This window comes from Podospora anserina, chromosome 2 (genome assembly GCF_000226545.1).
Source record: "Podospora anserina S mat+ genomic DNA chromosome 2, supercontig 2".
NCBI classification, from domain to species: Eukaryota; Fungi; Ascomycota; class Sordariomycetes; order Sordariales; family Podosporaceae; genus Podospora; species Podospora anserina.
Window position 1 is genome coordinate 4,514,403 of NW_001914858.1, and position 26,858 is coordinate 4,541,260.

General features: G+C 54.0%; 10 protein-coding genes across 10 annotated transcripts; 5 read left to right on the top strand and 5 right to left on the bottom strand.

Moving 5' to 3' along the window:
* Positions 1-345: 345 nt before the first annotated feature.
* PODANS_2_13000 (uncharacterized protein) lies at positions 346-1,689 on the top strand (the record flags this gene model as incomplete). Its single annotated transcript, XM_001912083.1, has 3 exons — positions 346-397; positions 462-1,326; positions 1,383-1,689. 3 exons carry the CDS (start codon positions 346-348, stop codon positions 1,687-1,689), a joined length of 1,224 nt encoding a protein of 407 aa, XP_001912118.1.
* Positions 1,690-2,648: 959 nt separating this feature from the next.
* On the bottom strand, positions 2,649-4,082 carry PODANS_2_13010 (uncharacterized protein; the record flags this gene model as incomplete). The annotated part of the gene is made up of 2 exons (XM_001912084.1): positions 2,649-2,747; positions 2,814-4,082. The coding sequence occupies 2 exons, from the start codon at positions 4,080-4,082 to the stop codon at positions 2,649-2,651; spliced, it is 1,368 nt and encodes a 455-aa protein (XP_001912119.1).
* A 573-nt stretch (positions 4,083-4,655) lies between these two features.
* PODANS_2_13020 (uncharacterized protein) lies at positions 4,656-7,412 on the bottom strand (the record flags this gene model as incomplete). The annotated part of the gene is made up of 1 exon (XM_001912085.1): positions 4,656-7,412. The coding sequence occupies one exon, from the start codon at positions 7,410-7,412 to the stop codon at positions 4,656-4,658; it is 2,757 nt and encodes a 918-aa protein (XP_001912120.1).
* Positions 7,413-8,267: 855 nt separating this feature from the next.
* On the top strand, positions 8,268-9,815 carry PODANS_2_13030 (uncharacterized protein; the record flags this gene model as incomplete). Its single annotated transcript, XM_001912086.1, has 1 exon — positions 8,268-9,815. The coding sequence occupies one exon, from the start codon at positions 8,268-8,270 to the stop codon at positions 9,813-9,815; it is 1,548 nt and encodes a 515-aa protein (XP_001912121.1).
* Positions 9,816-11,156: 1,341 nt separating this feature from the next.
* Positions 11,157-12,901, top strand: PODANS_2_13040 (uncharacterized protein; the record flags this gene model as incomplete). The annotated part of the gene is made up of 6 exons (XM_001912087.1): positions 11,157-11,368; positions 11,429-11,622; positions 11,683-12,225; positions 12,283-12,402; positions 12,471-12,644; positions 12,705-12,901. 6 exons carry the CDS (start codon positions 11,157-11,159, stop codon positions 12,899-12,901), a joined length of 1,440 nt encoding a protein of 479 aa, XP_001912122.1.
* A 341-nt stretch (positions 12,902-13,242) lies between these two features.
* On the bottom strand, positions 13,243-14,181 carry PODANS_2_13050 (uncharacterized protein; the record flags this gene model as incomplete). The annotated part of the gene is made up of 2 exons (XM_001912088.1): positions 13,243-13,415; positions 13,479-14,181. 2 exons carry the CDS (start codon positions 14,179-14,181, stop codon positions 13,243-13,245), a joined length of 876 nt encoding a protein of 291 aa, XP_001912123.1.
* A 696-nt stretch (positions 14,182-14,877) lies between these two features.
* Positions 14,878-16,271, top strand: PODANS_2_13060 (uncharacterized protein; the record flags this gene model as incomplete). Its single annotated transcript, XM_001912089.1, has 3 exons — positions 14,878-14,952; positions 15,014-15,102; positions 15,164-16,271. The coding sequence occupies 3 exons, from the start codon at positions 14,878-14,880 to the stop codon at positions 16,269-16,271; spliced, it is 1,272 nt and encodes a 423-aa protein (XP_001912124.1).
* Positions 16,272-16,653: 382 nt separating this feature from the next.
* On the bottom strand, positions 16,654-20,814 carry PODANS_2_13070 (uncharacterized protein; the record flags this gene model as incomplete). The annotated part of the gene is made up of 3 exons (XM_001912090.1): positions 16,654-17,594; positions 17,837-18,163; positions 18,228-20,814. 3 exons carry the CDS (start codon positions 20,812-20,814, stop codon positions 16,654-16,656), a joined length of 3,855 nt encoding a protein of 1,284 aa, XP_001912125.1.
* A 2,878-nt stretch (positions 20,815-23,692) lies between these two features.
* Positions 23,693-24,269, bottom strand: PODANS_2_13080 (uncharacterized protein; the record flags this gene model as incomplete). Its single annotated transcript, XM_001912091.1, has 4 exons — positions 23,693-23,739; positions 23,808-23,946; positions 24,039-24,116; positions 24,201-24,269. The coding sequence occupies 4 exons, from the start codon at positions 24,267-24,269 to the stop codon at positions 23,693-23,695; spliced, it is 333 nt and encodes a 110-aa protein (XP_001912126.1).
* Positions 24,270-25,108: 839 nt separating this feature from the next.
* Positions 25,109-26,607, top strand: PODANS_2_13090 (uncharacterized protein; the record flags this gene model as incomplete). The annotated part of the gene is made up of 4 exons (XM_001912092.1): positions 25,109-25,322; positions 25,381-25,933; positions 25,989-26,388; positions 26,443-26,607. The coding sequence occupies 4 exons, from the start codon at positions 25,109-25,111 to the stop codon at positions 26,605-26,607; spliced, it is 1,332 nt and encodes a 443-aa protein (XP_001912127.1).
* Between the last annotated feature and the right edge of the window lie 251 nt (positions 26,608-26,858).

Genomic DNA, 26,858 nt, shown 5'->3' on the forward strand with positions numbered 1-26,858 from the left:
CACTGTGTACCTGCTGCTTTCACAAGAAAATCCTGAACCCGACAAGACACCCGAGAGGAGGAGCTGCTTCACAGTCGATCAGCGGAAGGAAAGACATCTGCTTTGCGCGCCAGGCCCGCTTTGCGTGGACCATCTTGATCCAATTGCCCGCCTCTCAGTTTTCCTTCCCACAACTCGAGCTGTGAATCATCAAACTTTTTTGGACTGGTTTCCCCCGAGAACAACACAAGCATTGTAGCACTACTTCTGATATCACTGCACACCCAACGCACTTTTTATTCATCTTCAGACATTCAACCCACGAGCCATTGCTGACATCGATCCCATTTACTCAGATTCAGCAAAATGCTCGTCAAGAACCTCCTCCCTGCCTTCGTGGCAATTGGCTCTGCCGCTGGTGAGTCCATGATGCGAACATCTCGTGAAGCCATGACGAGGTGACTGACATGCTATGACACCAGCCCAAAGCGGCACCTGCTCCATCTCCGGAGGCACAACAACCATCAACAGCCAGGCCGATGCTACTGGGCTTGCGAGCTGCAGAACGGTCCGCGGTAGCGTAGTTATTGGACGCAGCGCCGGCCCCAGCATTGATCTCTCTGGCCCTGGTGAGATCACTGGCGACCTTAAGGTGGCCGACAATGGCATCATCGAGACCCTCCAGAGCAGCGACCTCGCCACCATTGGCGGCAAGTTCCAGCTGAAGAATGTCACCAAGCTCACCTCCGTAAGCATGTCTAAGCTCACTGCTGCCAAGGAGATCGAGTGGGACACCGTCACCAACATCGAGTCTGTGACCCTCGGCCCCGTCAACAAGGTCGACGACATCAGAATCAGCATCACCTCCCTCAGGAATCTCGATGCTCTCGACCTCGGCAACGTTGCCAACCTCAAGCTTGACAACAACGCCCGTCTGTCCAAGTTCTCCAGCAACCTTCGCACCTTGAGCAAGAACCTTGTTCTTGCTTCCAACGGTATTGGCGGCATCGGTCTCGAGGTTGAGCTCCCTAACCTCGTCTGGGCTGTCGAGCTCGACATCAACAACGTCACCACCTTCTCCGTTCCCTCCCTCAAGACTGTCAACGGCAGCGCTCGCTTCGGCTCCAACTTCTTCCAGTCCTTCTCCGCCCCAAACCTTACTGCCACCAGCTCCGGTGATATCTCCTTCATTGGTAACGCCAAGCTCACCAACGCCACCTTCCCCAAGCTTGAGGCCATTGCTGGTGGTCTGACCATTGCCAACAACACCAACCTCGATGAGCTCACTGGCTTCCCCAAGCTCAAGTCTATTGGTGGTGCCGTCTTGCTCCGTGGCAACTTCGAGTCGTAAGTTTTGAAATGTTGAAAGTTTGTTGGACAGCCACTAACATGATGGAATTTAGTGTTGAGATGCCCGCTCTCGACACCGTCCGTGGTACTTTCGACGCCTCTTCTTCCGCCGACATTTCCGAGTCTTGCAAGGCCTTCGACAAGCTCGCTCCTCAGAACCAGGGCGGTAACGGTGTCATCGCCGGTGGCTACGACTGCACTAGCAACAACACCCAGGCCAACGAGGATACCGACGGCAGCACTTCTGGCAACGACGGCAGTGGCGGCAATGATGACAAGGACAACGGTGCCGTCGGCATGGCCCTCAACACCGGCCTCTTCGCCATCATCGCCCTTGCCGGTTTCGCCGTGGCTCTCTAAGACGGGAAGAGCAATGTCTGATTTACGAACAAGGAACGACAAATCTGGAGTTTATGTTGCCGATTAATCGTGGCTGAGCGCATTTGCATCACACACCCATATCACGCGCAGGGATTACTAGACTTAATACTCTTACCAAACATGCTCTTTCCTTTTGACGAACGTTCCTCGTTTCCTCTCCCTCGCCTGTGAAGTTTTTTGGCCCCCTTTCGCGCAATCAACGAAGTCATGAGAGCAGTCCCCTGGTAGAACTCGACGCAGAGTTTTATCGGGGGCTAGGAAACGAGAACGCGGTTAAGTGGAAGGAGGATGGTTGAGTAGAGAGGTGTTGGACAGGAGATTCGGTTGTAGTGTGGGCTGTGGAGAATAAGGAAACATAATAACTGGGTGATGGGTGCGGAAGAGGATAAACATCGCTCTATGATTTTTGACTGGTTCTAGCGGCGTTTTGTTTATTTGTATGAAATCTCTTACACGTTGTAATATCGATGGGGGCCGCGAGCCGTGTTGCTGGTGTCGTATTGTAGGGTTAAAAGCGAATATGATGATTGTCTGTTGAGTTTTGGACTTGGTCTGTTGCGTACTTGGGGTTCAACTGTGACATGGTATTTTTCGGGAAAGGATGTCTCATGTTCATGTCCTTTTCCGCCACTATCACGGTCTTTTTCTGTCTTGGGGAACGATAAGAATAAGCAGTCTAACAGCACAGCCCTCTCACTGTATACATATTTGCTCGTTGGTTTCGGTACTACTGCGTTGTATATCTGGAGACACTTGGGGGTCTCCAGATAATTGCTGTTTTGGAAGTTGACCAAAGTAGAAATATTGTGTCTCTTGCATGGTCTTTGGTTTTCCATCCACGACCACCTCTACCTAGATTTATTTATACCTAGAGATGTTCCCCACCCCCCCCCCCCCCCAAAAAAAAATACCATTCCTTTCTCTATGCAGCCAAGTATCTACTCCTCATAAACCCCTTCCTCAAACTTTTCCGCGTCGTAGAACCCAGCCCGAATGGTGTTTCCATTGAAGATTCTTCCTTCGAGGGCATTGACTGCCTGTGATATCATGTCTTGTCAGCAACGCTATCGAACGTTTAGTGTGTTACTGCAGTTGAAACTTACCCTCAAAGCCGAAACCTCCTCCACAAACTGGATATACACCCTCTTGTTCTCCCCCAGCCTTTCACTCTGATCAATAAACAGCCTCTCCACCCTCCCATACTTTTCCCCGCACTCCTCCCCTATCTCCTGCCCCAGCCCAGCCTCAACTTCAGCGGCCAGGTTGGGAATGTTGAGGAGCATATCCCTTAGCACCACTACCCTGCTGATCTTTTGCCCGGCGTTGTTGTTGTTGTTGTTGTTGTCTTGTTGCGGCTGTGAGGGAGTGGAAAGTGACTTGGGGGCAATGATGCGCCCCTGAGCAGCAGCCGGATCCCGGAAGCCACCGCCTTCCGCGTCGGATTTCTTCTTGCGTTTGAGAGGCTGGACGGACAGGGCGGAGGTGATGCCGGAGGAGGAGGCGCCGAGGCCGGTGCCGGCTGTCCAGCCGTATTTGGACATTAGCTTGGTTGCAAAGGCTTTGCCGCGGGTCTTTTGCGGAAGGGAGCCGGCCACGTTGATGGAGGAGTAATCTACGCCTTCGTGTTCTTCGGGGTCGGAGTCGAGGTCCATTGCTTCTGGGTCGGTTGGGGGTGGTGGTGGTGGTGGGGAGTATCGGACGGGAGCACGGGATATGGTTGCGGTGTCGGTGGGGGGAGGTGGTGGTAAGGGGCTGGAATCGGGCGGTGGTGGAGGGGGTGGTTGTTGTTGTTGTTGTTGTGACAAGGCCAAACGGCGGGCGTACGCGTCGTCACCGGTTGCGTCGTCTGGTATATTTGCTGCTGTTCTTGGGGGTGACATGGCCGGCGGTGCAAAGTTGAACGAGGTAGGGGGTGCGAACTGGCTGTTCATGCCCATTCCTCTGCGGTCTGGCTCGTCTTCGTCCTCATCAGTGTAGCGATCCTGGCTTCGTGACTTGCGTCTGTGGGCGTAGAGGATTTCCTTCCACTCTCTTACTTCCCGTATTCGTTCGTCGCTTCGGAGGTATTCTTCTACGTTGGTTGGGCGGGCGGGGTCGTAGGTCTCGTCCCAGTTTGTTTGTTCCCTTTCGTCGGCCTTTTTCTTCTTTTTCCTCCTGCCGCCACGCTGACGCTTCTCGTTGGAGGCGCTGTAGAGGTATTCATCTTCCTCTGTTGCTGCCCAGTCGGCCAATGTGCTTCGCTGTGGTGGTTGCGCTGCTGCTGCTGCTGGGGCACCTGGTGATGCTGATGCTGAGGGGACAGCGGGGGGAGCTTTGGGAAAGGATGGTTTCGGTTTCGCTGTTGGTCTGTTGACTTGTGGTCGGCGGAGCATAGGCTGAAAGCGAAGAGCTGTTCCATAGGTTAGCAAGAATACAAAGCTGTGTATGCGCAGAGGACACACCTGGATCTATCGCCTTCTTCGGGGGAGGCGCATTGTTGTCTTTGGACTCGTTCTGATCTTTGGATGCAAGCGCGGGGCTAGAGCTGCTGTCGCCGACTGGATCAAGTAAGTTGGCATATAGGGACATTCCGCCCCCGCTAGGACGCGGCGGTGGTGGTGCTGACATCTTGATGGACCTATGTCGAAGTGGTTCGTTGTGAAAGTTGATGCTCAGCCTTGCACGCGAGGCCAACGTGGATGCAGCAAACAATTGGAGATGGCCGTTGAGGTGCCAAAATAGTGGGTCCGGTTGCTACTCTTTTAGTGGAGGCCCTAGGAGTACGGAGTATACGTGCCTCTTTTAAGTATGCTTTTTCTGAACCTATGAATCAACCGCAATGAAGTCCCATACTGCAAAATTGTTATGATGCAAGGGAAATTGTATTAAGGACGTAGAGAGTCCATGAAAATATATGTCATCGCTCAAAAATATCCTTATTCATCCTACTCAAACCTCGACTATTCTTAGGACCTCTGCTTCGGGACCTTCTTGCCTTCCATGGCTTCCACGTCCTTCTTGTCATAGTAATGCCCTCCAAACTCTGTAAGCCACTTGGGGTCAATGGGGATGACACTCCTCACAAACTCCTTGCTCGTCACCACCAACTCGTGGTAAATAATGACCCTTGGTGGCGGATCAATACCCCTGACGACACTGCTCGGGTGCACGTATACCGTCATGTTGTTCTTCAGCGTCCTGTACCCGTCACCACTGCGGTTCAACCTAGCCGCGTTCAAGAAGAAGGCCGACGTTAGAGCTCGAAGAATCGGGCTCATGTTGGATATCCCACCGCAAGATGATTCGGACCCTTCGAGCACTCGATCGCACAGTTTGGCGAGCTGGTCTCGGACATCACGGGCTCTGGTCAAACTTCGCTGCGTGAGGAAGTTTTCCTTTGCCCAGATGGGAGAGTAGTCCGAGTCTACCCATTGGTTGTAGACATTGAGCAGAGTCAGGTGGTCACCACCGTCCTTGACAGTGAACCGCGCCCTGGCAGAGTCGGCGTGGACCGCCTTGTCCTTGGGCCGGAAGAAAAGGGTTGCTACCTCGCCGAGCATTGCGACAATGGTGAGAACCTCCGAAACACACTCTTCAGCGGTGGCCGCGATGAGTGCCTTGGCAAGCATAGGTTCAGCTGGGAACTCGCCCATTTGCCGACCAACACGTGTCAAGGCGCCAGCGGAGTTGAGTGCTCCAAGGGCATAGAGAAGGTTGAGAGACTTGATGAGAAGCTCGGTGGGTGGGGGGTCGAGGAAGTCAAAGTTGAGGAGATCATCGATACCTAAAGCCTTGAGTTGCAGAACCACACTGGAGAGCGACGTCCTTTGAATCTCAGGAGTTGGCGATTCGTCCATTTCGGACAAGTAGGCAAACCTGGTGTACAGACGGAAGCATTTTCCTGGACGGACACGACCAGCACGACCCATACGCTGGTTGGCGGCAGCTCGAGAGCAGGGCACGACAGCCAACGTTGACTGGCCAGTCGTACCGACTGGGCTAAAGGTGTTCTCTTTGGCATAACCCGAGTCAATGACATAGACGATGCCATCAATTGTCAGCGAGGTTTCGGCAATATTCGTGGAAAACACCACCTTTCTTGCATTCGGTGGCGTTGGTTCGAAAATCTTGGCTTGTAGTTCTGAAGGCATGTTGGCATAGATTGGTAACGCGATGATTTCGGGCACTCGGCTCCCTAGCTGCCGCTTGATCTCTGTAACCTGCTCGCAGGCATGGTCAATTTCTTCTTGACCTGTAAGGAACACGAGAATGTCGCCTTCGGGTTGCGTCGCGTGCAGTTGAAAGACTGTGGCAATGCTGGCTTCCACATAGTTGGCTTCGGGCTTTTCTGTGTAGTAGACCTCCACGGGATGGACTCTGCCGGGAACGTTGAAGATGGGCGCTCCGTCGAAGTAACCGCTGAACTTCTCAGCATTGAGGGTAGCTGACGAGATAATGAGCTTCAGCTCTGGTCTTGCTCTGGTGAGATCCTTGATCAAAGCCAACAGAATATCGGTATGGACCGTTCTTTCGTGGGCCTCGTCGATGATAATGGCCGAGTATCCTTCTAATGTCGGTGATGTTACCATCTCCCTCAGAAGCATACCATCCGTCATGTATTTAAGAATAGTCTTCTCGCTGGTACAGTCTTCGAAACGGATCGAGTATCCAACCTCCCTGCCCACCTTCACGCCCATCTCGTCAGCGACACGAGCAGCAACACTCATGGCCGCAACACGACGAGGTTGCGTACAGGCAACCTTCATCCCTTCGTTAGTGTAACCTGCCTCGTGAAGGTACTGGGGTATTTGCGTGGTCTTTCCTGAACCAGTCTCACCGACAAGAATCAGAACCTGGTATTCTTTGATGGCGTCCAGAAAAGCCTCACGATAGGCGTATACGGGGAGGCTCTTCCGGACCTCTTGGATGGACATGTGCGCCCGTTCCGCTGCCTCGATCCGGGCCTTGAGTACCCTCTGCTCCTGGGTCAAACCGTCACTAGGCTGGGTGAGCTTTGCGGCCGCATCGCGAACAAATGCAATGTTATCTTCGTCCAGCAAGAAGTCGTACTTGCCCTCCTCCTCCTCACGTTCCCGGCTCTGGATTTGCGCCTTTGCCTTGACGGTTTGTTCTCGTTCCCATTCTTCGTACTCGGTGATGTGCTTCTCGTTTCCGAACTGATCCCTCTCCACATGGCGCCTGTTCAGCGCCTCCTCCTTCTTCTTGCTATCGGCCCCATATTGGTCAGGTAGACGGTAGCCGTCTTGGTAGTCGTCGATGCGCAATCGCTCCTCGGCCAGCCGTAGGATTTCCCGATTTTTGGCGAAGTCTGCTTTTTCCCGTTCCGATAGCCGTACACCAGACCGCAACTCAGCTGTCTCTTCCGCGACCTGTTTTCGGAGCAGCGCCAGCTTCTCTGTTTCTCTCTTGGCCAGGTAGTCAAGGCGTGACTTGAGGCGCAAGTCGCTTATTTTGGAGTCGTCGCGTCCGGTATCACCGCGGCTTATTTTAGAACCGCTCCCTCCGTCCCTTTCCCTCCTGTCACTGTCTCTTTCGCTGCCTCTTTCTCGTGGAGAGCTGGACCGTCGATGTCGTGGCGATTCGTCGCCATTTCGTCGCCTGCGCCGCTTCGGAGACCGTGACCGATCGCGCTTCCGCTCTTTGGATGGCGCGGAAGGGCCCTCGTCCATAGACACAAAGGCGTATCGTTTGTTGGAAGCCATTGTCGATGCCTTTTGGTTGATGGTGATGATCTGAGAGGCAACAACACTTCCGATTTCTTATCTTATCAGCAAGGGTGCACAGGCCCTTGGACCATCCTTCAAGGTCCTCTCAAAAGGTAGAGAGGGTTAAGGTTCCATGTTTCCCCTCAGACCTGTAAAGACCACTTCACAACTTGAACTTCGCTCGGATCTCGGTAAATATTTCCATGGCCTTCTTTTGAATCATGAATTGCCGTTGCTAACAGCAAAGCCTCAAAAGGGGCTCTCATTCGCCTTTCACTGTTCAGCTTCATGGCCCTGGCAGTGCGATATCGCCACGAACCAATCAGATGCAACCTCTCAACGCACAACCAGTAGTGAGTTAACAGGGACAAGTCGGTATGAGACCGCTTCTGAGACATGCTAGAGGAGTACGGTATGTCTCGGGAAGTTCTGTACCTTAAACACTGATGTTTCTCTACAAAACACCAGTTTCCTGGTCTTATACGTGTTGAACCTGCCATCAAGATGACTTCCATCGCTGAAGCTCACGGCGTTCGGCACAGTTCTGTTGGACCCACTCGTCTCAAGTTGTCGCAGCTCCGATGACACAATGCGGTAGCGCCGCCGTTTACGGATAGGAGGGCAGTGACGGGGGGCACAGATCGACGCCTCTCGCTATTCATTCAAAAAGCTGGAACTTTTACCTCATTCTGAAGATCCCATCAATTCATGTACTTGCCACTTTTGTACATTTCCAAAAGCCTCTCAATCGGCCAGCACTGTGATACCCTTCCATCTTCTAGGTAACACCATTGGCGCACACCTCAGTTCCCGCTATATAACACTTGGCCGAATCACGACACAAAGGAGACAATGTCTACCCTCCAATCAGCCATCAATGGGGCCAGCCATGCCGTGGCTGTAATTGTGCCATCCAAACCCAGCCCTCTGGTGATGACATACAAGGATCTGCTGGCTGAGGTGCTGTCGTTCCAGCAGAAGCTTGCTGCCATCGGCATCACTCATGGGTCCCCTGTGTCTATCGCCACGGTTAACTCGTACGAATTCATCGTCTCTTTTCTCGCTGCTTCATGGCAGCGTGGCATTGCTGCACCGCTGAACCCAGCCTACAAGCAAGAGGAGTTTGAGTTCTATATTGAGGATGTCAAGTCAGCTATTGTTTTGGTTCCCAAGGGCGCCTACCAGAAAGGTGCGCCTGCCGTCAAGGCCGCCCAGAAGTTCAACGCTGCCATCGCTGAGAGCTATTGGGATGACCAAAAGAAGGAGGTCGCGCTGGATGTCAAGGAACTTGGGCAGTTGAATGGCAAGGGGCAACAACCGCTGCTGAAGCCGCAGCCAGATGACATTGCCTTGGTCCTTCACACAAGTGGCACCACCTCTCGGCCCAAGGTTGTCCCTCTCTCCCACCGCAACCTGACCAGAACGATGAGAAACATCCAGCAAACATACCAGTTGACTGACGCGGACCGGACCATGCTGGTCATGCCCCTCTTCCACGTCCACGGTCTCCTCTGCGGTCTCTTGGCTCCTCTTCTTTCGGGTGGTTCCATGGTGGTGCCAAGCAAGTTCTCTGCTACTGAATTCTGGCAAGACTTCATCACCCACAAGGCGAATTGGTACACTGCTGTGCCTACCATCCACCAGATCCTTCTCAAGCACCCCACCCCGAACCCCCTCCCAAAGATCCGCTTTATCCGGTCATGCTCGTCTCCCCTTTCCCCGACAGTTTTCCATGCTCTTGAGAAGACCTACAATGCCCCCGTGCTCGAAGCGTATGCCATGACGGAGGCCGCTCATCAAATGACATCTAATCCTCTTCCTCCTGCAAAGAGAAAGCCTGGGACTGTGGGTATCGGTCAGGGTGTCGAAGTCGTCATTCTTGATGATGCAGGAAACAAAGTGCCACAGGGCACTGAGGGAGAGATTTCCATTCGCGGCGAAAATGTTACGTCTGGCTACCTCAACAACCCCGAAGCCAACAAGACTGCTTTTACAGCCAGTGGCTACTTCCGAACTGGCGACCAGGGCAAGCTGGATGAGGATGGCTATGTCGTGATCACAGGTCGTATCAAGGAGCTCATCAACAAGGGCGGCGAGAAGATCTCGCCCATCGAGTTGGACAATGTTCTTACACGGAACCCAGCCGTCTCGGAAGCTGTGAGTTTCGCTATTCCGGATGAGATGTATGGCCAGGACATTGGTGTTGCCATCGTTCTCAAGCCGGGCCAGAAATTGAGCGATGAGGATGTGAAGAAGTGGGTTGGGGACAAGCTGGCCAAGTTCAAGATTCCCAAGAAGGTCTATTTCACTGATGTCATGCCCAAGACTGCGACTGGCAAGATCCAGAGACGCATCGTGGCCGAGACCATGCAAAAGAAGGAAGGGAGGGCGAAGTTGTAAATGGACGCGAGTATTTGCGGGCTGCACCAAGCTAGCTGTGTGCTTGATTTTTGAATGAGGATCTGGCTGTCAGTGGGTAATTTTCTAAGATAAATATCTCAAGGTTGTGTGGTTTATTTATCTGGTTCCTTTGGCTAGTTATGCAAATAGAATGGCATGAAAAGTGTCTTTCACTCTATATTAGTCTACCCATGGAGAATTGAGGAGTACCTGCATGGGAAGGCAAACAGACTGTCAAGCAGCCAAAGGAGTCAGGCATGCAACTCCATGTCCGATTGATCAATGCTCTAATCCAACAAACGAAGTGACTTCCCTTATCTCCAAACCTTTGCCCACTTGTGCTGCCCGGTAATTCCAGTTTGTTATCAGCTTTTTCGAGCTGCGTGTATGGAATTTAACAAGTCTCGCATGAAAACCAAACCTGCTGTTGCTGATATGGTCTGTGCGCACCCCCTGATCCAAAGTAAACAACGGCCCCTTTTCCAAGCTGACAACCGCCAATTCCGTAACAAACAGACCTTACCAAAGATGATAAGCAACGGTACAACACACTGGCTTTGCCATGGATTTCTTCGGTGACTCTACCGTATCAACCTATTAACCGGGTGGTGTTGTGTTTCCCAGGTTGTGGTCGCTTTTCACCCGTGGCCCAGTTGCTGAGCAGTGCCTTCCTTCCTCGTCGATAGCTCCTGCCGTGGCAAGCACATCCAGCACCAGGCCTACATCAGCACACACAAGGCGAGCTGCTCCTTCCGTTTGGAATCGTAGAACGAACGCAGGGCACACAGTCTAAATTTTTTCCAGGTAGGTATTTATTCTCGGCGACCTGCGTGTCCTCTCTCCCTCTTTTCTTCCCACACAAACCAACACCTCTCCAATTTTGAAACCGGCGACATTGTCGCGGGTCCGCACCCTCTGACCGATTATTCAACGCCGAGAATACCACTTCGGCTTTGTTTGACCATCAGCCTGAAGTATTTATTGTCGACTTCCTTGGGTACTTCTCGCTCTGCTTCTTGTTGTCTGCAACAAGCAGCAACCAGCCACGCCCGAGACTTCAACACAGGTAAGACTCCCCTCTCCCCTCTCCTTCCATACCCACTTCCCAGCCTTTCCTTCCTGGCCCAACCAAGGCAACGGCCTCATTTCCCAAACCCTGTCTGCTCTGCCTCTTCTACCATACCTCGACCCACGGCATATCAGGTCGGTCGAGCGGCTTTTTCCAGTTTTTCCAACAACCTCTACCACTGACCGACCGACTGACTTCAAGGAAACCCTGGAACTCTCGACTTCAGAAACACATCACCTTCACCAGTACTACCAAGTTGACCCGTCGCCAAAATGTCTTGGGACAACGGGAACGATAACTGGGGCAACCCCACTCCCGCCGCCACCAGCGGCGGTGACGATTGGGGCAAAGGTTCTGCTTCCAACAACAATGATGGCAATGGCTTTGGCGATGACAGCTTCCGCGGTGTTGCCACCTCTGGCAACGGCGGTTTTAGCGATGCTGCCCCCTTTGGCGGCGACGGCGAGCACCGCGGCGAGACCGGGTAAGTCCTTCTTGATCACCCTCCTATTTCCAGCAGACATCATCCCTAACATATCATCAGTCACAACAAGGCTGATTGCTCCAACCCGCGCAAGCCTCTTGGTGCTTGCCGCCGCTGCGGTGACGAAGGTCACTATAGCAAGGATTGTCCCACTGCTGGTCCCATGACCTGCAACGCATGCGGTTCAACGGAACACCTTCGCAAGGAGTGTCCCGATGCCGGGCCAATGCTTTGCAAGAACTGTGGCGAAGAGGGTAGTCTGTTGCTGCCTGAGTGATTGACAATGACATCGAATGCTAACTCCTTGCGTCCAGGCCACACCATCTCTGCTTGCGAGAATGCTCGCAAGGTGGACCGCAGCGAAATTCCCGACAAGACTACTGAGGAAGCTTGGGAGTTGATCAAGACTGCTGTCGCCGAGCGCGACATTGACGACCTCAAGGCTGCAGTTCAGATTTACGTGAAGTCACAGCCTGACTGCACTTATCAGCAGCTCGAGTCGGCCTTCCGTGGTCATGACCTCGGGGTTTGGCTCATCGCCCTTGAGAGACCCACTGTCTCTACTCTGACCAATATGGATCTGCAGGGAAATCTTGGGAAGAAATACACGGTGTCGTACCGTTTCTCCCCCAACCCCGCTCGCCCCCGCGAGCGTGAGGGTTGGCCCGAGACTGAAGAGGAGCGTATGGAGCGCTTGGCTGACGCTGGCGAGCTCGTTGCTGGTGGTTTGCCCAAGTGTCGCAACTGCGACCAGCTTGGTCATATCTCTAAACACTGCAAGGAGGACAAGCGTGAAAACGAGCGAATCCAGGTCAAGTGCTACAACTGTGACGAGGTCGGCCATCGTGTCCGCGACTGTAAGCTCTGGTCTCGCTGGGTATGTGATGCAGAGAGCTAGCTAACATTGATTGAAGGCCCGACTCCTCGCGTGGACAAGTTCGCCTGCAAGAACTGTGGACAGCCTGGCCATCCCGTGGCTGAATGCCCCGAGCCTCGCTCCGCCGAGGGTGTCGAATGTCGCAAGTGCAACGAGAGTAAGTCATCACGGCCCATGTGTGTTCCTTGAAGCTCATGATCTTGGACTGACTGGTTCCTGTGTTAGCTGGCCACTTTTCGAAGGATTGCCCGTCTGCCGGTCCTCGTGGCTGCCGGAATTGTGGCCAAGAGGGCCACATGTCCAAGGAATGCACAGAACCCAAGAACATGGATAATGTGCAGTGCCGCAACTGCGATGAGATGGGTCACTTCTCAAAGGAGTGCCCCAAGCCTCCTGACTGTAAGTTGATGTCGTTTCTCGACCTATCGATGACGTGCTTGCTGACAATCTCTCAAACAGGGTCTCGTGTCGAGTGCCAAAACTGCCACCAGAAGGGTCACACCAAGGTTCGCTGTCCGAACCCCTTGGTCTCGGATGAGGACAGCGGCGGTTTTGGTGGTGGTGACGGTGGTTTTGGCGGTGGTGGTGGTGGCTTTGGCGGAGGCGATGGCGGCTTCGACAACGCTGCCCCTTGTGCCGACGACGGCGGCTGGTAATGCACTGCTTCCTACATCTCTATGGGAATATGGTCTTTGGGGATTTTGGATGGAATCTTTCTGAGAGTTTCCGTCAACTTGAGCTCTTGATCTTCTGGGGCTATTTCTTAGAAGAGTTTTCTTTTCACACAGCCAGCAGGTACCAATAGGGTAGCTATCTTGCATGGGCTTTGTTTCCGCTCTGACAGAAAACGATGGTTTTTTTACTACTGAAGCCGATTGATTTTGTGACGCAAATAAGGGCGGTGTTGTGATAAACAAATATATTTATGATCTGGCAGTTATATACACGAGCCATGCGTGTTTTTCCATTTGTTCCCGGCTTCTGGTCTACTTCTGGCCTACTTTGTCAAGACACCAATGATGTGTGGCATGGTCTGGAACCAAGGCGAGTTGGCCGGTTGGGCCAGATCGACTTCTTGCCACGGGCCCGCGTCTTGGAGGAGGTACTTGGATGTATCTCTGCACATCTCACAGCCACCCACGAAGTGAGGCCAGAAAATGTTCATAAAGGCTGATTATCTCAGGGTCAGTGATGCTTTTGAGATGATTGTTAGACAAAAAAAGGAAGACATACACTGATACCACCCCAGCCACTTTGGCTGCTTGGGTTCCCAGGGCTCCCCTTGCCCCGGCAGTTCCCCGTCAAAAGTCTTGACGTGCTCGTACACGTACCACTTCCCGTCTGGCTTGAGGTACTCGTACAGCATCTTGATGTTTTTTTGCGGCTCGGGGATCGAGCAGAGGCACATGACGGTCATGACGCTGTCCACGCTCCCCTTTTCGATATGCGCCACCGCCTCGAGGTCCTCGATCCCGACGGGGATGACATTGTATCTCCCTTCCAACCCGGCAGTTTTGACCGTTTGGCGCAGGGAGGCGGCGTTTCCCTCGTTCGGCTCGACGCCGTAGATCTTGGTGATGGAGGGGATTTGGGAGAGGGTGGGGAGCCACATTCCCGAACCGGGGCCTATCTCGAGGACTGTGCCGGATAGGGGGGGGTGGATTGGGGATGGGTGGGTGATGCCCCTGGAGATGTGCCCTGATAAAAGGGGGATGACGAGGGCGGAGGAGTTTTCTCTGACTTGGGGGCCGACGAAGGACCAGAAGCGGGTGAACCAGAGGGATTTGAGGAGGGGGAGGTTCCAGGGGAGGAGGAGGGAAGGTTGGGAGAGGATGGTTCGGGGGAGGAAGGTGAGGGAAAGGAGGATGAACTTTTGGGGGAAGAGGAGGGAGGTGAGGATGTCCCAGAGGGAGTATTCTTGCTTCATGACGGGCATGGTGGTGGTGGTGGTGGTGTTCACTTGGAATGGTTCAATTTGGGAGAGGTGTCTGTGGGAAAAGTTAATGATTAAGAAGTGAGCTGAGCTGGGAGGGAAAGGGACGTACTGAGGGGTAGGGGTGTGTTTGGTCCATATATATACTCTTACACAGTAGTAGGGCGGCTTATACACGCTTCAGCCTGTCCAATCAAGCTGTACATCGCACCAGGAAGGAAACAGAAGCCTCAGGGGTTCTCCATTTTCCCTCCTCCCTTTGTACCCGAAAGACTTGGCCGATATTTGCCGGGATGCGGGTTAGGGTTAAAGTTCGAGACCAGGGACTGCCAGCGATAAGAAGATAGCTGGTGCGTGCCCAATCAGACTCGCACGATAAGATTTACATGTTCCCAATGGCCACTCTGTCTGCATTGGAAGCTCTTCTTGCGCCGTGCCGCGAGCTGATGGGTGCCGCCCTGGGATTCTGTATAAGTGTACTTTACTCTTGGGAGCGCCAACGAAATTTCGTGGCAAACACCGTCTGATTTCTCCCTTGAATTTTTTATATCAGGACACGTTCGGCCACTTGTCACTCGTTTCAGACTTGGTTCACCTATTCACCACGTCGGCGCCCTCGCGCGCAATCCCCTGAAGCTATCACCCAAGTACACCCGCAGACTCCCACAGCAGGGGACACACACGACACATACGGTCAAGATGAGGTTCGGCAAGGGGCTCCTTTTGGGGCTGCTTGCCTTTGCGCAAGTTGTCATGGGCGAGGATTACTACAAGGTCCGTTTATGCCGTTCTGTCTCCCCGTCGCAAGTTTATAAACTAACATTTGGTGTCACAGGTCCTCGGTGTCGGCAAGGACGCAACGGAGAAACAGATCAAGTCTGCCTACAGGCAACTAAGCAAGAAATACCACCCAGACAAGAACCCGTACGTCTCTCTCCGTGAGCCTCAGCCATTGCGCAGCCAATGCTGACCTTGAAAAAAACAGGGGTGACGACACGGCCCACGAGAAGTTCGTCCTCGTCTCCGAAGCCTACGAGGCGCTCTCCGACCAAGAGTCACGCTCCATGTACGACCAGCTCGGCTACGACGCCTACAAGCAGCGCAAGCAAAACGGCGGGCAGGGCGGCGGTCACGACCCCTTCGACCTCTTCTCCCGCTTCTTCGGCGGCAGCGGCCACTTTGGCAACCGACCTGGGGAGCGCCGCGGCCCCAACCTCGAGCTCAAGGTCGGCATCGCCCTGCGAGACTTTTACAATGGGAAAACGACAGAGTTCCAGTGGGACAAGCAGCAAATCTGCGACGAGTGCGAGGGGACCGGTGCGGCGGATAAGGTGGTGCATAAATGTCATGCCTGCAACGGGCAGGGTGTCAGATTGGTGAGGCACCAGATCGCGCCCGGGATGGTCACCCAGGTGCAGATGCAGTGCGATCACTGCGGTGGGAGGGGCAAGTCCATCAAGCACAAGTGCAAGGCTTGCGGTGGCGAGCGGGTTGTTCGCAAGCCTACTCCTGTGTCGGTTACTATTCAGCGGGGCATGGCTAATGGGGTGCGGATCGCGTATGAGAACGAGGCCGACGAGAGCCCGGACTGGGTGGCTGGTGATTTGCTGGTTACTCTTGTTGAGAAGGAGCCCAGTCTGGAGGAGGACAACCCGGACCATGTGGATGGTGTGTTCTTTAGGCGCAAGGGCAATGATGTCTACTGGAAGGAGGTGCTGTCTGTCCGGGAGGCCTGGATGGGCGACTGGACCAGAAATCTCACACACCTGGACGGGCATATCGTACGGTTAGGGCGCAAAAGAGGGGAGATCATTCAGCCCGGCCACGTCGAGACGGTGCCAGGGGAGGGTATGCCCATCTGGGACGAGGACGGGGACAGCGTCTACCACAAGACCCAGTTTGGCAACCTCTACGTCGAGTACACGGTTATCTTGCCAGACCAGATGGAGAGCGGGATGGAGAAGGAGCTGTGGGCGCTGTTCCAAAAGTACAGGCAAAAGAACGGGGTGGATCTGCACAAGGATAGCGGCAGGCCAGAAAAGGTTGTTTTGCATGAGGACAGGGAGCAGGAGCGGGAGCATGAGGAGTTATGATGATATATTTTTGGTAAAGGCGGTTTCTTTTTTTTTCTTCCACCAACAGCTAGAGAGCGGAAACTAGATGGGTTTCATTTTTATAAGTATGCGGCATTACAATGTATTACATGGACGTAACAGCAGACAAGAAATCAGGATATTCCAGTCGTATATGTGTGTGTATTACCCCTGAGTTGTGATCCGTTTCCATAAAGACAAAATAAGCAAAGTCATATCTAACGTAAACAACACATTGATATATCGAGCCAAAGATAAAAAACATCAAATCAACAAAACAACATGTATAAGAAACCAAGACGTAAACTCAACGGCAAAAAAAAAAAATAAAAAAAAAAAAAAAACCAATAAAAAAGCCAAAACGCAAGGTCATTAAAAGTCATCACCGATTCCTCCTCTCCCGATCATCACTATCATCATCATCCCTGTGATATCGCCTACTACTCCTCCTACTCCTCCTCCGCTTTCGATCTTCATCACCGTAATAATCATCGTCATCATGGTCGTAATCGTGAGAATCGTGACGTCCCTTTTTGGTCCCCCGACTGCTCTCCCCCCGCTCATCCTCCGTCTGTCTCTTATCACTCCTCTTCCGCCTTCTATACCGATCATCGTCCTCATCATCACCCTCATCCTCACTCCGATCGTGACCCCGACCTTTGCCCTTTCTGTCTCTACTATCCCTGTTCCCATCCCGACTACCGCTTCCTTCACCGTGACCACCTTGCAACAGATTGCCGCTTAGCAAACCCCCAATCAACCCCATCCAACTCCCCTTCCCTTCCAAGACTCCTGTGACATTTTGCACAATCCTCTCCACCGTCTCCTTGTCCGTCCCGCTGACAGCCCAATCGCCCATCATGTTCAGCCCATTCGGTCCCTTTGGGCTGCGGTACTCAAACGACCCCTTCCTAGAATGCACCCCACCCCGCCTGTCTTCATGCCCCTGGGCGGTAAGCGGTCTCCCCTCGCCGTCAAACCGATCTGGCAGCTCCTCCACGGCAGATTCATCATCGTCATCTGATACCGCTTTGGATTTCTTGCGAAGAGCTTTGTCATCGTCGCTGCTGGTGGTGGGATCGAGGGGAGAAGGAGGCGTGATGTCGCTGTCCTCTTCTGCGCCTGACCTTGCGGCTTCCTGGGCTTCGCGGTGGCGGCGGAGGGTGGCTTGGGATTTAGGGGACAGGGGAACGAAGACCACCGAGCGGGCGGTGCGAGGGGTGCCGGGGATGTCGTCGTTGGGGTCGTCGGTTTCGGTTTGGGGGGTCATGATGGGGGATGTTGGGGGGGAGTAGAAGGGGGTGAGCTTGTGGTTTAGACCATCTAAGACATCAAAGTTAGTGATTCAGGAGAGCTAGATTGTGAAGATACACGGCAGGGTATATATCATGGATGGTCTGTAATGTCAATGGGGCAAAAGGGCTAAACACCGAGACCAGACGCACCCTTCTTGTCGCCTTCTACGTTGGGGCGGGGGCTTGTGGCGACGGTGGCTGCATAGGCAGCGGCTGCAGCTGCAGCTGTTGCTGGGATGGAACGACCAACGACATGAGAAGCTTCATTACTCACATGTTCAGGGCCTGGGGGTTGATTAGGTGGCGGACCTTGGGGTGCTGGCGGCGGCGGCATCTGGTGTGGAGGGGGAGGTGGCATGCCGTTGTTGGTGGCTGCCGAGTTGGGCGGGACACCAGGCGGTTGAGGGGAGAAGCCGGTGTAGTCAGGTGGGCGGTAGGGCTGGTACTGCTGCTGATGGAGGTTGTCCGAGACGTAGTTGGGATGGTTGGTGAAGCCGTTGTTGACTACAGGCTGCGGCGGCGGCGGTGGTTGATAGTATCCGCCCGAGGCATGGGCTGGAGATGGCGTTCGTCTGTAGTCGTCCTCATCCTCATAGCCTTGGTATCACGTTAGTAGATGGTTCCAAGTCAGCTTTCTGGAAAAACAGTCAGTTCTACTCACGTCTTTGGTCCCGCTCTTTGCCCCGGCTCTTCTCCCGCTCCCTCCTCCGCTCGATGTCACGGTCATAGCTCCTATCTCGGCTTCGGTCCCTAGGCCTGTCCTTAGATCGGTCTCTGCTCCTGTCACGGTCACGGTCTCGGTCTTCGTCACGATCTCTCCTGCTACGATCCCTATCACGGTCCCTATCGCGGTCTCTCTCACGATCCCTCTCTCGGTCTCTCTCATCTCTATCCCTTTCTTTTTCCTTTTCTTTCTCTTTCTTGCTATCACGAACCTTCTTGATGCCAAAGGCTGCAGCGCCAGCCGCAGCAGCTCCGGCAGCCAAGTCTCTCAGCTTACTGCCACTCCTCTTCTCCTTGTCCGTCTCGGGCTCGCTGTCGGCCGAGTAATCACTATCATCGCCTCTCGATCGTCTTCGGTGGCCCCTCTTCCTCCGTCCGCGGTGTCGGCCCTCCTCCGCCGCGGATTCATACCCCGCTGCCGCGGCAGCCGGTCCCATCGCCGTGCCGTAAGGATCGTGGGGACGGGCCGGGTTCGCATACAGGGGGTGCGCCCCGTACTCAACCATGCCTAATTCAGGATCAGTGGGTGGAAGGTCAGCGTCGGGGTACGTGGGTCCGGACCGAGGTAAACTTCTGCTTCTGCTGCGCCGGCGATAGGATTCCTCATCGCGCGCATAGTGCTCTTCATCGCTGAGCTCGCGCTCACGCTTCAGTGCCTCCTTCTCGCGCTCGCCCTCCTTCTTGTCCTGTCGCTTGTCGTACATCTTCTTGGCCCCGGCGGCGGCAAGACCGGCGGCTACCATCTCGGCGCCGGTGCGCAGGCGAGATCGGGAGCGGCTCTTACCATCGCGGGACTTGCTTCTCTTGTGGCGGTAGTGCTGGACGAGTCCAACCGCGGCGGCAGTGCCGAGTCCGGCTTTGGCTGCTGCGCTTTTGGATCGCTTGCGGCTGGGGGAACGGGAGCTGTCGCTTGAAGCACGGTGGACGGGGCGTCCGCGGGCCATCTCCTCCTTTTCGACCTTGTTGCTCTGGTACAGTTTGGCAGCGCCGGCAGCTGCGAGAGCCACAGCGGCGATACCAAGACCTGTCTTGAGCCTAGAGTGAGGTGACCGCGAACGAGAGCGCGAACGCGAGTGCCCATGCCGAGACCGAGAGCGCTCCCTGATGATGATCTCCTTGTCCTTTTCTCCATACTTGTCTTCGTAGGCGCTGTGAGCGCGTCTGGCAACCTCGGTACCGATGGCTCCCAGGGCAGCGCCAGCGAGGACTTTGCGACCACGCTTCTCAGGAAGCTCACCCTGGGCATTGCGGCGAGATGCTAGAATGGCAGAGATACCTGCGCCAGCAAGAGCACCTTCGGCAATGTGGCGCTTCCTGTGGGGACTGCTCGACTCCTCACGCTTGACGATTCTCCGTCTGACATATACCTCTTTGTCTGACTCGGCATCGCTGTAGCCGTCATGATGATGGCTGTGACGGCTATGGCTGTGGTGGTGATGATGGTGGTGGCGGTGAGGCTCGCCATAGCGTTCAACCTCGTATTCTTCACGTTCTCCACGGAAAGGACCGAGCTCGCGAGATTCCCGGCGATAATAGTATTCCTCGTCCCGAGTGGGGATGCGGGCTATCGCCACATTGGTCTCTTGAGCCTGTTCACGGATGACAAGAGGCGGCGGTGGGGGCGCCTCCTGAACAATGATTCTCTGCTCAGGGACACGTTGGCGAATGACGATGGGGGCAGGCTGGACGACGGGTTCGTAGTATTCCGTCTCCTTGCGCCAGCGTTCAATCTCTCCGCTGTACCTGTCGTCGTCACGGTGGTCACGCTCCTCAATCCGGCGTTCCACCACAACCTCACCGCCGTGGGAATCCCGGTGCTCGACCCTCCTCTCCACTCGGACTTCAGTCTGCTTGTCCTCATCCCAGTATGAACGGCGTTCCCAGTCACGAGGAGTCCTCGGCGAGAAGGCATCTTCGCGATCGCGCTCGGCTCGGACAAGTTCCTTGGACTCGTAGACAACCTTGGGGCGGTCGGTGATATCCTGACGCCAATACTCGTTGTTCCGGTCATCTCGCTCCACAACCTGCCTCTCAACCACGGTGCGGGTCCGGTCATAGTCCCGGTCATCCCGCTCCCGCTCGATAATACGCTCCCGCTCCACAACAGTGTCCCTGTCCCCGCCGCGATCGCGATACTCGGTCCGGTCGACCCGGATGAAGTCGTCTCTGGGCTCGCGCTCCCTCTCCCGCTCGATTACCTCACGGCGCTCTACATAGGTGGCGCTGTGAGGCGACGGCTCGAAGGCAGAGCGAGGACGCTCGGGAACGTACACCCTCTCAACCCGACGGTCGACCTCGATGTGGTCCTCCCGATCCCGGCCTACACGGCTGCCGCCACCATATCGGCTGCGGCGATCCTCCTCCACGACCTCGATATCGCGCTCACGCTCGCGCTCCACCCGATCGGTCTTCTCCACTGAGACCGGTCCAACTTTGTACCGACGCACTGTGGTTCTCTTGTAGCCCTCATCGTCGGAGGGCGACGTGTCCCGGGCGTAACGGGACTCGCGGTACACCTCGGGCATGGTGGGCGAGTTTGGGTCGGTGTTGGGTCACACCCAAGTGGTGGGTAGTAGCGGTAGTAGTGGGAGTAGTAGTTATGAGATACGAAACAAAACTCGCGATGTGGGTATCACGAAAAAAGAAGAAAAGACTAACAACAAAAATGTGGAAAAGTTGCAGAGAGATTTCCAACAAGTGGAAAGGAAGGGCGGGGTGGGAAGAAAAAGGCTGAGCTGTTGCTATAAGAGAGCGAGCCCGCAAGGTGGGATGTGGACCGAAGGAAGGAGATGGAGGGGGGGGGGGGGCACTGGGGGCTGGGCAGTGCGCATGCCTTGTCAGCGACGGGGGAGAAGCCAGACCTTGGCCCTGCAACACCTGCATGCATTATGGCGCTGTAAGCAACTGTAACTAAAGTGACTTATTACGCAGGGCAAGGAACCCGTGAAATATTCGCTGGAAACCCAATCGAGGCGCAGTTGTGGGCTCTCTTGCGAGGTATTCCGGCCGTGTACCTGACATTCTCCCCCTCTTTGATCATGTATCACACGATAGGCTCTCCCAGCTATCTCTTAGATGCCGATGTTGGTCTGCAACCCAGGTCGAGCTTGTTGGCGCTTCCGCCATGTTGGTCAGGGGCCACGGCCTATGCGAACAGACTATACTATGATCCTCTTCTCCTAAAAGAAGGCAAAAGAAAGCGGCGTTGCGAAACAACGGAAACAAAACTTTGCGCCATGCGCCGTTAAGAGAGCAGAGCGGGGTCCTGAAGAAGACGGTCACAAAATGTGGCCTCGTTGAGTGAGATATGACTGCCTAGTGTGGAAAGAGACTGTGTTCTCAATGGCCTGCGCCGCTCTCATGTCCAGTTGGACCAGTCCAGCCTCTCTTCTTTTTCTCGGAAGAAAAATCCAACCGCACCTCCATCATCAAAGCCGGCAGCAAGAGGTTCTCACACAGTGGGATATCTAATGTGATCCAATATCGAAGCTACTGCGAGAGCAATGACCAAGTTCCAGCCTATGAAACCACCATGCAGCCACACCTTCTCTGCATTTCTAGCAGCAGTGCTACCCGCCTGGTCACACTGCCTGGGAATCCAGACGAATTACCTCATGAACCCAGTCTGATCAAGATTCAACATGATCGAGAGAGGTGCGAGAGTCCATCATCCTGGAACCTTCATCGCATCGTGTGTGCCGGCTTGGAAGCTTCTGGGTCCACGCGCGTTCCTCGTTTTGACCGGGTGGCCCCTCATGAGTTCACTCGAACTGCGACCATGGGACGGCAAAACGAACGGCAGCTCAGGATGAGCCCAGCCCTGTGACTCGGTCATGATATGGGAAAAGGTGGTTCAGGCGGTGAAGGGGGGTGAGGTGACTGTTATATTGCCGTCGGGAGGTTCATCGCAACAAGAGCAGCTGATGGGATGTTCCGTCAGTTACCCCTCCCCCGCGCTGCAGTTGACTTCTCGTCCAGGGGCTTTACATATCTACATCTACTGAACTTGCAGTCAAACAATGCATTCCATCTTCTGCAGGATGAAAAGATTGATCCCCACAAGAGTGTATCTCCAAAATACCTGCGTGAATACTGCAGTGACTGCCTCTTTGCCTGACAATGTGTCGAGGCCCAAAAGAAAATCACAGCAAGTGAGAACCGCGCGGGTCAGACATATTTCGTCATCTGCCCCACTGCCTGTGAAGCCAAGGCTACAATGCCAAGATGTCTTTTTTAGCGTCCTTTTGGGTCTCACTCACTAACATATCGCTTTCACGAAAAACAGGCTGTGAGTTGAAATCTCTACTTTTGTGATGCCGTGGCAATAAAATCCACGAAACGAAACACAACTGCTCCATGAAAAGAGGCCGCTCTACTCCGGCCGATTTGACCATCGGGCCTCTCGGTCTCAGATCCTCAGCTCCGAATGACCGTCTTCTTCAACCCCGGAGCGGCTCGGGTGGCTGAGTGAGTACTAGGCTGAGGCTGAGCTTGCTTCTCGATACATGACCGTTAGGGGCCATGACAAGGTATTAAAACGGCTCGTGATTGGGTGTCTTGTAAGTTATGGCTAATCTATGTATGGACCAGTCTTCTATCGTTACATGACCATACTTGTACCAACTGTAAGTGAGCCGGTATCCTAAGCAGAGCCTCATGTACTGTGGGACTGTGGGCGGAGAAGGATGACACCAAGGTGACCGTCGTTCTTTTGATATCAAGTGGCCTGAAGCGTATACTATAGACAAGAGTGGAAGCGGCAGTTGATGGGACCTTGACATGCCGTGCTATGGGGTACTGCGATCTAGACATGGAGAGCTGACGAGTGATGGCTATTCGACATAGGTGGACTAGAATAGGAGTGCGATGGTGAAGGGCTTGATGGGTTCGTACTCGTCGTGTTGATGTTGTATTCCGAAGGCGAAGCTCTCGTCGTCGATAGATTGGCTCATAGTTCCGCAAACCTAAGACTGAGGTTAATCGTAATTTGTACCCTTGATCTCACATTCATGGGAAGCTCGAAAAGTCACTGCCAAGCACGCACAAAGCTTAATCATCAGACTTGTCATATTCCCATTTGATGTGGCGAGGGTAGTCCTTCAACTAACCGCCCAAGCCGCAACCAAGCTTGCCGTGGAATCAGGGCTCTTGTGGAGGTACCATCGGTGTCGAGCCCGCAGTCCATGAAACTGCCAGAGGCCGCAAGACCGAGCCCATCCCACTTTTGCTTAAACACATCTCAATTTCCCGTGTAAGCTACGCCGATGAACCAGAACCCTTGATATCAATGCACCCATCCCAATGGTCGTGAATGCGATACGCCGTCGCAAAAGATCCAGGCAAGCTTTGGAAGTACAAAGGGAACCCGAGGAGTCAAAAACACGCCTTGCCGATATTAACCGTTTAGTCGAAGAGACCGAAGCCCATGTCATCGTCGGACTCCTCCTTCTCTGTAGCAAGTTGTTAGCACCATATTCAAGAGCATATCGGGCCGGAAGCCCAGGGTGGGAGTACTGACCCTCCTCCTTGGCCTCCTCGGGAGCGGCCTCAGCAGCACCGCCAGCGGCAGCAGCAGCGCCACCAGCAGCGGCAGGGGCGGCACCACCACCGGAGCCGACGTTGGAAAGAAGGTCCTTCACATCCTTGCCCTCGAGAGCCTGTAGCACAGCAAAACAACCCAAGTCAGTCATCTAATCGTCTCGTGGCCGGATGCCCGCGTTCGGAATGCGTAGTTCTCGGTGTTTCGTACCTTGGCGAAAAGGGAAGCCCAGATAGGCTCGACATCCTCAATGCCGGCGGCCTTGATGATGGTCTGGATCTTGTCGGCCTATTTCGCAAGTCAGTCGCTCGTTCCGCCCAAATCGCCCCGTAAATCGCAGAATTGCGCGGGGCACCAGAAGATTCTCCTTACAGTGATCTCAACACCGTCATCGGCGAGGATCAGGGCCGCATAGGACGTCGCAAGCTCAGCGGTAGACATTTTGAATGTGGTTTGTCGAGACGGCAAGGTGCTGATGCTCGAAGGACTTTTTGTCGTGGGATGTCGAGATACCGAAGCTTGAAATTCGCGAAGAGGAGAAATTAAGAGTTGTGCGCATGACAGAAAGAGAATAGCGTGGCCCTACAGCTGGCAGGTGTGAAATGGTCATTGCGCAGCTGACCGCCGCCTGTCGGTCTAGGAGAGCAAAAGTGGATATTCGTCAAGGTGCCCGGCTGGCAACGGCTGGAAGAAGTCGCTGTCCGGGCTCTCTCTGATTGGCTTGGGCAGCCGCTGAGCCATCCGCTGTGGCCTGCCAGGAACCCCAGTCGGGCCTTTGATCGATCTCCTTGCTAAGACCGGCCCCGCCATTGAAGCTCCCCTCTGTTCCCCCACCACAACTGACGTCGCGGACAGGGCCTGCACGTCGTCCAGAGGCCGAATTCCAATCTAGACCTTTCCTCTTGCAAGCAAATAAACACCACATGGGCGCAGTTGCATCGAATTCACCCATTCTCGTATGACCGAATACGATAATTGACTCTCTCTGATATCCTTGTTCACCTCGTAGCCGAAAGAAGTGCTGCCAGTCGTGCGGCGCAAAGAAGTGGCCGGTTGGTCAAGAGCAAGGTTGGCCAGGGCAGGAGATCAAGCTCCTCCAGATCCCGGTGGGTTTTCCAGCGAGAGCTGTTTCCTCGCGAGCTTTTGCCACTGACCATCCGTTGCCCACTGTCAGCTGGGAATACATATAAGCCATCATCGGCCCTTCTCCTCTTTTGTTTGTACCGGCCAGTCCACCTAGTCTTCATCAACACCTTTTCTCAGTTCACCTTGCACCCAAGATGGAGACCCCAGCGATTCCCATGCCCAACGATGCGCGGGAGCAGGAGATTCTGCAGAAGCTCACGGCTATCCGGGATCAACTGCTGCTCCTAAAGATGGACCGAACAAAGTACATTCGGAGCCAAGATGTCATGGTGCAATACCAGGAACTGGTGGAACAAGTCAAGCTGCTGAACGAGGTCCGAAAAGGGGCACATCTAGGGGAGAACAGACGTATGCGAACCACAGCATCAGCGGCCACGGACTGCTTTGTACTAACATCTGCGCGTAGTCGACAAGGTGCTCGAGAGCTGTTTCCAACTCATCTCCCTTTTCTTTATGACGATTGGGCGAACGACCGACGTTCCCGCCGCCTATGCCCTGACCTCGACTGTGAAGCGACTCCTCGATCATCTCACAGAAGCCGGTCTCTTCTCGCCAAAAGATCTCGACAGCCTTTCGGATACACTGGGAAGGTTGGATGGGATCTTGAAGAACGCGAACGCACAACATTCACCATACCTGGTCGAACTCCTTTCCAAACGCGAAGAGCTATGCAAGACGATGCTTGCAAAGTTGCGGGAAAAGCTGGACGAGCTGGATAAACCTTTGCAGGCCATCTATGAGAGGTTAATATCTATCATGAGATCAATGTCGCTTGCCAACACCAAGACAAAGTTCGCCACATCCGAAGTCCAGAAGCTGCAAGCAAAGCTCAAGGAGATTGAAGAGTCCAGAGTGGATGGCAAGTTTGTTGATGAAGAAGGGAACGAAATCCGTGGCAGCGACCTAGTCTCAGCACTTCTGGCGAGGTGTTTGAGGTGGTCAGATATCGTGTTGGAGAGGTACGTCATGCGCCCTTCAATAATGAGACGCCCGAACTAACGCAGACGATCACAGAAAGGGGCAAATACCTGAAGCTTTCAGAACAAAATACGAGATTCTCACCGGTGTGCGCAACGATCTTGAAAAGCTTTCCATCACGCAAGCCTGGTCCCTCCGAGAAACCGATTTGTACGATTTCCAACGAGAGCTCGACAAGATTGACGAGAGTAGGGTGGACGGGAACTGGGTCGACGACGAGGGCAACCCTGCCGAACTGTACGTTCAACGAACGCTGCTTTACCTCATCAGACGCAGCTACGGCTACATTTATTACCTGATGAACTCGTCTGAGCCAGTGTCAGAGGCGTTGTTACCGGTGTACAACCAGTTGCAGACGTTGAAGAGGTGTCTGGTGGAGGTCAAAAACTCGGGAGGCGTGAGCTCGGTTAGGGAGTTATATCCTTATAGCATGAAGGTGTGTTGCCCTGTGTTATAATGTCCCAACTTCCTAATTACTGACAATCGATAGCTTAATTCAATCGACAACATGCGCGTCGATGGCAAGTTCATGGTTGGCAACGATATTCCAGAGGGACAGGGAAGTGTCAGTGAGCTGCTGGCTGAGTGCTTTGACCTCAGCTACGAGCTCAGGGTGGCCGCGGAAGAACTGGAAGATGGCAGTGCTGATAGCTAGCTGGCCATGTTCGTTTCGGTTGTATGATATTTCGGGTTTTTGGACGCATGGTTTTGCGCCAAGATATGTTGCTGATGGCGTTATGAACGGGTTGATGACAATAATTGGGTGCAATCGTACCCGAAGCTGATTTTAGAGCACTGGTATTATGGCGTGCCATAATGGATTTTGAGGTTTGACAGGAACAGCCGCCATAGTTTTTACTTTGGGTCATTTGAAGAGTTTCCTAGCGAGCTCGGGATTGCAGTTAG